This window comes from Myotis davidii, unplaced genomic scaffold (genome assembly GCF_000327345.1).
Source record: "Myotis davidii unplaced genomic scaffold, ASM32734v1 scaffold208, whole genome shotgun sequence".
NCBI lineage: Eukaryota > Metazoa > Chordata > Mammalia > Chiroptera > Vespertilionidae > Myotis > Myotis davidii.
The window spans coordinates 1,422,369-1,432,723 of NW_006299706.1; the positions used below are offsets into that span (position 1 = coordinate 1,422,369).

The 10,355-nt window shown below is 39.6% G+C and overlaps 1 protein-coding gene across 6 annotated transcripts in view; it reads right to left on the bottom strand.

The window, feature by feature from the left end:
• ASH1L (ash1 (absent, small, or homeotic)-like (Drosophila)) overlaps positions 1-10,355 on the bottom strand; it is a 127,722-nt gene that overhangs the window by 34,100 nt on the left and 83,267 nt on the right. For all 6 annotated transcript variants that reach the window (XM_015571690.1, XM_006775695.2, XM_015571694.1 and 3 more), the window contains one exon: positions 6,566-6,660. In XM_015571690.1, the coding sequence (XP_015427176.1) occupies positions 6,566-6,660 (95 nt within the window). The remainder of the gene's footprint in view (positions 1-6,565; positions 6,661-10,355) is intronic.

Sequence of the window (10,355 nt, forward strand, 5' to 3'; positions counted from 1 at the left end):
ATTCAGTTTATTTAAATGATATAGGCTATTCAGATTTTCTATTTCATCTTGCATCAGTTTTAAGTTGTATTTTTAAAGGAATTTATCCATTTCATATACATTGTTCAATGTCCTGGCCTAAGGTTACTCAGAATAATCCCTTAATAGCTTCTTAATGACAGTAGGACCTATTGCATCGATACCAGTAATTTGTGTTATCTCTTACTTTTTTTCTTGATTAGTGCAGCTAGAGGTTATGAATTTTGTTGCTCTTTCCAAACCTAATATTTTATTGATTTCTACTCTTTATTATTTCCTTATTTCTACCCCAGTTTTACAGAAATGACTGGGATTGCTTTGCTCTTCTCACTTGACATTGAGTATGTGGTTATAGTAAGTCAAGGGGAAGGGGTAGTCACTCTGTATTAAGTACAAAGTAAGTCTCACATAATCCTCACTATTCAGGATGAAAGCATTTTCAATATGTAGATGAAAATGCTAAGATGTAGAGTAGATAAGTAACTTGTTCAAGGTCAAATAGCTACAAGAGTATGGAATGGGAAGAGTTGTTCATATGTGTTTGATTCTAAGGTGTCAAGGATCCCTAAGATCACCCTCAGGTTTGGTGATTCACAGGACTCAGCATATAGTTATACTCATGGTCATTATAGCAAAAGGAAACAAAGCAAAATCAGTAAAGAGAAAAATGCTACTGGGCAAAATCTGGGGGAAACCAGGCACAAATTTAAGAAGTTCTCTCCCAGTGGAGTCACATAAGATGAAATCTTTGGCAAGGCTTTGTGACAACATTTGTGAAACATTGTCTATCAGGGAAGATCATCAGAAATTCAGTAATGAAGGTTTTAATTGGTGGCTGGACATATAGTTACCCTCTGCCTATAATGTACCAAAATTCCAGACTTTTAGAATGAAAGCAGGTGTTCAGTGGAAACCATAGACTTTACACACAGTGAACACAGTAAAACACTGTTATTACTATCTAGGGCAGTGATGGCGAACCTTTTGAGCTCGGCGTGTCAGCATTTTGAAAAATCCTAACTTAACTCTGGTGCCGTGTCACATATAGAAATTTTTTGATATTTGCAACCATAGTAAAACAAAGACTTATATTTTTGATATTTATTTTATATATTTAAATGCTACTTAACAAAGAAAAATCAACCAAAAAAAATGAGTTCGCGTGTCACCTCTAACACGTGTGTCATAGGTTTGCCATCACTGATCTAGCGACTTTTATCTCAATAGAGGAAACTGTTTATGGTTTTCAAGTTCCCTGATGCCAGGTAATGGCCAACCTAGCAAGGAGGAGGTTCTAAGAATAAAAGTCTTAGGTCTGCTGTTAATTTTTTTCTGCACATAGGTCTATGTTCTTGCCACTATATTGGGAAAAGCAGTCAAGGTTTGGCATTAAGTCTGAATGACTTACTAGTACAGTGAGTGGCAACTGAAGCTGCAGGTTTGATCTCTGGTTGGGGTGCATACAGGAGGTAACCAATTGATGTTTCTTTCTTAGCTCAATGTTTCTCTCTCTCTCAAAAATAAAATCAATAAAAGCATATCGTTGGGTGAGGATTAAAATTTATTTCTCTAAGATAAATAAACCTGATTTTATTAAACATTTAAAACTAAATATTACTTTACATTGATTGAGTATGACTCCAATGATAAGATGCACTTAATTTTGTTTATATATCTATTTTATTCATATAACTAACATGGCAAAGAGAGAGATAAACCCAGGTCTGGCTGACTCAGTCATGCTCTTTGTTTACATGATATTGGAAGTGACCAGTTTAAAACAACTGAGTATCCGCCCTCTCTATCCTATCATAAACGATTATTTGAAAAACAAAATAGCACATCCTGAAAAAAAATATATCCTGCAACAGTCTGATTTAAAGTCCTGTTTCAGCCCTGGCCGGGTGGCTCAGTTGGTTGGAATGTAGTCCATACACCAAAAGGTTGCACATTCAATTCCTGAGAGGGGTGCATACAGAAGGCAACCAATTGATGCTGCTCTCGCATCAATGGTCCTCTCTCTCTCTCCCCCACCTCCTTTTTCTCTCAAATCAATAAAAACATATCCTTGGGAGAGGATTTTAAAAAAAAGATGAAGTCCTGATTCACCAGAGAAAAGAGTCACTACTTGGATAAGTTTTTCTATTTTTTATTTACTGAGTACTAATTAGTCTTAATAGAACTAAAGTGGGGATGCAGACATAAAATCTTTATTTAAATAAAGGAATTTCCATTCTAGACTTGTTAACCACTAATTCATGCCAGAGACATGACAGGAAATATTAGCCTATCCATTATTCTCCCTTTTTTCCTTGGAATTGACCGATTCCTTCATCCCCTTGCATAGTTAGAGCTTCATCCAAGATCTAAGTTAATTTCCCAAACAGGACAAAACCAGTAAGACCAAAATGGCTGTGTTTTCCTTTAAACAGGACTTGTAAATTACTTCTTATTTTGAAAGCCTATTTATCATTAGCAGGTTCTAGGAAATAGCACGATCTGCTAAGAAGCTGCTTCCACTGCTACGGCATCACTAATAAAAACAAAAGATTCTTTCAAGAGAACTTTGGCATTATGCCTAGAGAATATGGAGCTGAACTCTGACCTTTATTAAGTGAGTACAAGCATAGTTACCTAGCTGAGAAGTAAGCCTTGTAACTCTATGTTGTAGTTACACCATTCTCCAGCCACTCAATATACAATAACTCATCTTTATTGCAAAACTTGTCTAAACCTGCTACTTTAAATACCTTTATGGTGCTGGGCTCTCTAGGGAGAAAAAGGAGATTTGATAATCATAAACCAGAGAAGAGCCCCTAGTCAAAAGGGTCATGAGAGTCATAGTTGAAGAGAATATTATAGTGCATAGGATCAACATCTGCTACACAGTAAGTTGTTCCTGAGAAAAAATTGTCATCTCTGTTCAGCAATTTATCCTAATTTCTCCTTCTTTTCCTTCATTTATACAACAAAAAATTGTTAAACTTCTATTACGTATTAGGCACTGGGAAATCAAAGGAGAATAAGAAAGACAAATGATCCTGTACTCTTGGAGTTAATAACCTAACTAGAGGTCCAGTGCATAAAATTCATGCACTGATAGGGTCCCTATCGGCTGGTGGCCAGCCGGGTATTCCCTCCCCTCCCCAGCTGGCCCCACCCCCGGTTGAACTCCTAGTCAAGGGGACAATTTGCATATTACGCTTTTATTATATAGGACTAGAGGCCCGGTGCACAAAAATTTGTGCACTGGAGGGGGAGGTGGGTTGTCCCTCAGCCCCACTTGTGCCCTCTCACAGTCTGGGACCCCTTGGGAGATAACCACCTGCTGGCTTAGGCCCGCTCCCTGGGTGGCAGATGAGTCAGATAAAAATGAATAAACAAGTACAGTAATTATGCTATGTAATAAAAGCCTAAAAAGCTAAGTGTCCGGTCATCAGTCAGCCATTCAACCAATCAAAGTGTAATCTAGCACCCCGGGTCGGGTCGCACACGGGATGCCCGGGTGGACTGGCTGATCGCTGCTGCACCACCCGGCCGCCCCGGGTCGGGTCGCACATGGATGCCCCCTGCCCTGGTTTGCAGATAGCAGGCCTGGATGGCGGTGGGGCAGGTGGGATGGCACTGTCCCACCCCACCAACCCGGGTGGCAAATAGCAGGCCCTGATAGCGGTGGGACAGGCGGGGGCCATCTTTGTTGGTGGTTAATTTGCATATTGCACTGATTAGCCAATGGGAGGCATAGCGGAAGGTATGGCAATTACCATGTTTGTCTATTATTAGATAGGATAGGGGAGTCAGATAAAAATGAATAAACAAGTACAGTAATTATGCTATGTAATAAAAGCCTAAAAAGCTAAGTGTCCGGTCATCAGTCAGCCATTCAACCAATCAAAGTGTAATCTACACTAATAAAAGAGAAACGATTGGTGTCACTCCACTACACCCACCAGCAATCAGAGTGACTATGCTAATTAACCCAACAAAGATGGCGGTTAATTTGCATATGCAGACATGGAGCGAAGACTGAAGGCTCTCGCTGGAGTGAAGACTGAAGACTGAAGAGGCTTGGCTTCTTTGCTGTGGCCGGACCAAAGGCCTGGGACCTGGGTGCCAGAGGAAAACCGGTGCCGGCAGCCAGGGGAAGGAAGGCCTATTGCGCGAATCTTCGTGCAATGGGCTTCTAGTATGTTGATGATATGCTAAGACTGCTCAACTGCTTGCTATGATGTGCACTGACCACCAGGGGGCAGACGCTCTGACCAATAGGTTAGCTTGCTGCTGGGGTACGGCCAATTGGAACTGAGCGAGACAGACTGGACAACCTCTTGCGCCCCTCCCTGGCTCCGATCGTGCACCGGTGGAGTCCCTAGGCCTGGCCTGCACCTTCTCACAATCTGGGACCTCTCGGGGAATGTTGGAGAGCTGGTTTCAGTCTGATCCCGCAGGCCAGGCTGAGGGATCCCACTGGTGCACGAACTCGTGCACCGGGCCTCTAGTAGATTATAAAAGAAAAACAGGGTTCTGTGATGTAGAATAAAGGAAGAACCCTCTGTGGTGGGACAATCATGAGAACAATTTTATTGTAGTTTTTATTTATTATTATTTTAAATATTTTTAAAAACTGATTTTTGGACAGAGGAAGGGAGAAAAAGAGAAAGAAACATCGACGTGAGATCAAGAGCTTGTATGTATATATGTGCACTAGAGGCCGGGTTCACAAAATTCATGCACGGGTAGGGTCCCTAGGCCTGGCCGGCAATCAGGGCCAATCTGCATGGCAACCAGGGGACCTCCACTGGCACCCACCTTGGTTGGCCTGGCGCTGCCTGCTTGCTGACCCCTCCACCCCCTTCCGCCAGTCGGGGCCTGAGGGCTGGGGGCAGCTCCTGCGCTGAGCATCTGCCTCCTGGTGTTCAGTATGCGCCATAGTGACAGGTCTTTCTGCCGTTCGGTCGATTTGCATATTAGGCTTTTATTATATAGGCTAACCCATGGACAAAGACAATGGTGTGGTGAAGGCCTGGGGCAGAGGCTGGGAGAGAGCAGGGGCGGGTGAGAAGGGGTCAATGGGGGGAAAAAAAGAGGACATATGTAATACTTTCAATAAAGATTAAAAATAAAGACATTGATGGGCTGCCTTCTACAAGCCCCTACTGGAGATAGAGCCTGAAACCTGGGCATGTGCCCTAATAGGGAATTGAAGCCGAAACCTTTTAGTGTATGGAATGACGTCCAACCGAGTCACACTGGCAAGGGCCATGAATACAATTTTATTTTAAATATGTTTTACTGATTTTTTACAGAGAGGAAGGGGGAGGGATAGAGAGTTAGAAAAATCCATGAGAGAGAAACGTCCATCAGCTGCCTCCTGCACAACCCCTACTGGGGATGTGCCCGCAACCAAGGTACATGCCCCTGACCGGAATTGAACCTGGGATCCTTCAGTCCGCAGGCCAACGCTCTATCCATTGAGCCAAACTGGTTAGGGCATGAATGCAATTTTAAAGAAAACTATATATAAGCTGATACTGTCAGCTGATCCTTAAAGAATGAGAGGAAAACAATCATGAGAAGAGTTTGAAGAAATTTTCAGGCAATGGGAATAATAAGTATAACAATCCTCTTGTGGGAAAGAGCGTGGTATAGTCTAGGATATGAAAGAAGAGCAGCATGGTCTAATACAGTGAATAAGGGAAAGATAGGAACAAATATATGGGAATAATGGGGTAGTCAGGGGCCATATCATTCTTAAAAGTCAAAATAAGGGGTTTGTTGATTTCTCCAATGGTAAGCCACTGAAAGGTTTTAAGTATGATCTGTTCAAGTTATGAAATCATTATCTTTTTATTGTGTGGAGAGTGGATTGGAAGACTGGAAGGGAACAATGAAGTGGACAGATCTGTTAGAAGGCTATGGCATGGACTTGAGTGATGGCAATGGAATTTGGAGAGTAGGATATATTTTAAGAATGGAAATAATAAAACTTGGAGACGGATTGGATAAGGTGTTGAAAATATGAGAAGAATTTAGGATGACTTCTAGGTACTTTTTATTTATTTGGTATGCTTCACTGTAGGACCCTAGGAGGTACTATTACCCAAATGCTAAATAAAGCCTTGACATTTTCTCTAAAAAAAAAGAGAGAGAAATCTTGCTTAATTTTCAAGCAGATTAAGATCAGGAAAAGCAGGGGGCCTTTTTCCTTTGATTATTACATATCCATAAATCATCTCACTCCTTTTGAACTATGAAAGTGGACTGATGAATAGTTGGGTTTTTCTAGATGACATACTTAGGGAATCAAATGCTACAGGTATAGTGTTGTTTACTGAAACTCCAATTAGTAAGATTTTTGTCATTTTGATTCCTAGACAGCAAAGAGTTTGCAGAATTCTTTAGAGTTAAGTATAAATTAAATGGTAAAAAAAGAAAAAAGAGCTTCACCCCACTGGATATAAATAAAAATAATAGGAATGCAGAAACATTTCACCCAAACTCAAGAAATAACCCATTTTTTCCTCAGCAATATATTGTATATACTCACCAACATGAATGGGGGCTGGAAATAATCCATATTCATGCTCTCCTGGAGAGTATTCCAGCTTTTCTTTCTTTAATTGAATCAATCGGCTCTTTGGGCTATGATTAAAAAAAAAAAAAGAGGCAATAACATTTTTTCCTGTGGCCTTATATAGAAAACAGATAATTCTATTTGTAAATTATTTTGTTTGATTTTAGAGAGAGAGGAAAGTGGGGGGAAGGGGGGAGGAAAGAGAGAGAAGGAAACAGTGATTTGTTGTTCTGCTTATTTATGCATTCATTGGTTGACTCTTGTATGTGTCATGACTTCGGATTGAACCTGAAACCCTGGTGTATCGAGTCAGTGCCTTATCTTTTTGTGCACCGGGCCTCTAGTCCTATATAATAAATGCATTATTTTTGGAGGGACAGACGCCAAGTACCTTCAGATATTTTTAAAATACACATTTTTGGAATAGCCTTTTAGGAATTACACATAAGTAAGAGCATCAATAGCATTCTCCAATAGTTTTGCAGAAGAAACCTCAATTTCATATCTGATCCTAATCATTACCATACATTTCACTAATGATTTATAGTTTATAAAGTACTTTCACATATCATTTATAGCAATACTATGAAGTAGGGAAGAGGAAACATTAGTTTACAGATTTTGAAAACATGCTTATGAGATTAGGTGAATTGCCTTAATTTTATTAACTGGTAAGGAAATTTAAGATGAAGAACCTCAGTTTCTTTCCTTCTTTTGGTTAATCCTCACCTGAGGATATTCTTTCCCATTGGTTTTTAGAGAGAGTGAAAGGTGGGAAAGAGGGTAAGTGAGGGGTGGAGAGAGAGAGAGAGAGAGAGAGAGAGAGAGAGAGAGAGAGAGACAGGCAGACAGAGACAGACATTGGTTGCCTCTCTTGACACATCAGGGCTGGGGATCAAACCTGCAACCCAGGTACATGCCCTTGACCTGGAATCCTAGAACCTTCAGTGAGCAGGCTGACTTACCCGCTGAGCTACACTGGCCAATGCAAAACCTCAGTTTCTTGAATGATGTTCTTAGAGGTTTACCTCTTTCACGCATCTTACTGGTTTGTGCTCCTAATGTTTGGTATGAGATCAATCTCAAGAGATTTCACAAATATCTAAGTGAGATTAAAAAAAAAAAAGGAAAAAAGAAAGAGAAAAAAAGGGTTCCAGGAAAGCCTCATTAGTCTACTATGACTTTATTTTGGCTTAATGTTCCAATAAATAAAGGCTGATATATTTCTTTTCTCTATGAATGACAACATATTACCTTTTAAAAAAACAAGTAAAAACAAAACAAAACAAGTCTATTCTATCTTATAACAAGTAGGGAAACTAATACACATTTGCAAAATGAGAAAATTGAGGCCCAAAGAAGTTAGTTAATTACAGACCCTGAAGTTCATAAATTTGAAGACTGGTTCTTTCTAGTGGATCACTCATTTGTTTATTCAACAGTTATTGAGCACTCATTAAAGTCCAAATCCTATTCTAAGGGCTAAGGAACAGTGGTGAATAAGACAGTTTACATTCTACTTGGATAGATAGACAAGGAAATAAGAAAATAGTGGGGGGAAAATCAGCAAATAATAAATGCTAGGCAAACAATTAAAATGTGATAAATAATATAAAAAGTGTTTTATAAGGACATTAAGCTAAGATGTAAATATTCCTGAGATACCAGACATGAGAGGATCTGGGAAAGGGAAGATCAGGCAGAGGAAATAGCTGTATAAGGTCAAAGTCAGAATGAGGTGGCTGAAGTAGTCCAGATGGAGTCAGAAACTAGGTCATGTAAAGTTTTTAAAGAAGTGATTAAGGAGTTTCGGATACAGTTACAAAGGAAGATAGGAAAGACGCTAGATTGTTCTACTTACATCTAGATTTCTCATTAAAAAACAAAACTAAACTTACCCAAATAATGATTGTGAACAGAAAGATGAATTTTTAAGGCCAAGTATAAGGTATATTTCTTCATCATAAAAGTCAAATATGTAGCTCAAGAAAACTGTTTTTATAACCAAACACTCTGTATGAATGAAAATTTGGTCTACACTTTATTAGATTCAAGATTTATACAAACTAATTAAACAGAGAATATAAAAGTTTCAATTTAGCTAAAACAGGAAAGGAAACAAAATAGACATTTTAGCCCGGCTGGCATGGCTCAGTGGTTGAGCACTGACCTATGAACCAGGAAGTCAAGGTTCAATTCCCAGTCAGGGCATATGCCCGGATTATGGGCTCCATCCCCAGTGTGGGGCGTGCAGGAAGCAGCTGATCAATGATTCTCTCTAATCACTGATGTTTCTATATTTCTCTCTCCCTTACTTTCTGAAATCAATAAAAATATTTGAAAAACATACCACAAAACCAACCAACCAACCCAGGCATTTTACACTACTGCCATCAGGGTAAGTAACCAAATAGATAGTAGTCAGGGATGAAAATATGTGGCACCCTGAAATGAACAAACATACAATACCCCCTCCCCCACATACACACACAACAAACCCAATAGGAACCTGTATAGTTCTAGTCCCAAAAGGAATGAAATCTTAAATACATCCCCCCTCAATCACTGACTGGCTCCCTAACAAAAACAATTTTATCCTTAACGTTGTAATACTGCTATCTAAAATACATGATACCATTATGGATATGATAATTACGCCAGAAATTGTTTTCCTAGTTCGTGGGAAAAGTTTGATTTTGGTTTTAATTTAGGCATGGCTGCTTATTTTTTTGTTGGTGATAACATCAAGATACTCTATCGCTTAAAAAAAAATATATATATATATACGATTTTTATTTTTTTAATATATTTTATTGATGTTTTCCGGAATCGAACCTGGGACTGTTCAGTCCCCAGGCCGACGCTCTATCCACTGAGCCAAACCGGTTAGGGCAGGCATACCTTGTTTTATTGTGCTTCACAGATGTTGCATTTTTTACAAATTGAAGGTAAGCCCCTCTACCTGCAAAAAGATTACAATTCCATTTATTGCGGTGGTGCCTATAGGTAGATTTATCATAGTTTATCCAATCAGCCTACTATGGAAGGGCATTTCAATTGTTAGTAATATTTGCTACTACAGATGATGCCCAATGAATAACCTTGCCCATATGCTGTTTGATATTTTGAAGATATATGTCCCAAAATTGTTTGGTGACAGATGTTGAAATCTGTGAATATACTAAAAGTCATTGAATTGTATGCTTTAAATGGATATGTTGTATCTCAATAAAAGCTTAGGCTTTCCCTGAGCTCAAAGACTTGAAGAAGCAAGCCACAACTGAGTTTTGCAACTACAGGAAAATGAGTATGAGGTTAGAACAGAACCTTGAGCCTCAGATGAGATCACAGACCTATCTTGATTCTCCAGCTTTGTGAGACACAGAGCAGAAATGCTTAGACACCTAAAATTCCATACAATCTGTGATACTATAAATGAGTGATGTTTTAAGCTGCTAATATTGTGATTTATTACACAGTTATAGATAATCAATACATGTAGGTCGGAGAACCAAGATGGCGGCATAGGTTAACGCCCGAGTTTGCTGCCTTGAACAACCATTTCAAAAGTGAAACTAAAAGACAGAACGGACATCACCCAGAACCACAGGAACACTGGCTGAGTGGAAGTCCTACAACTAGGAGGAAAGAGTAACGCATACGGACACTCAGAGGAGGCGCAGCGCTGAAGTCAAATTCTGAGGTGTGGAGTGCGCGGAGCAGGCTGGCGGCGGAGGGCGCGGTTGGCGTTTTCAATCGGGAG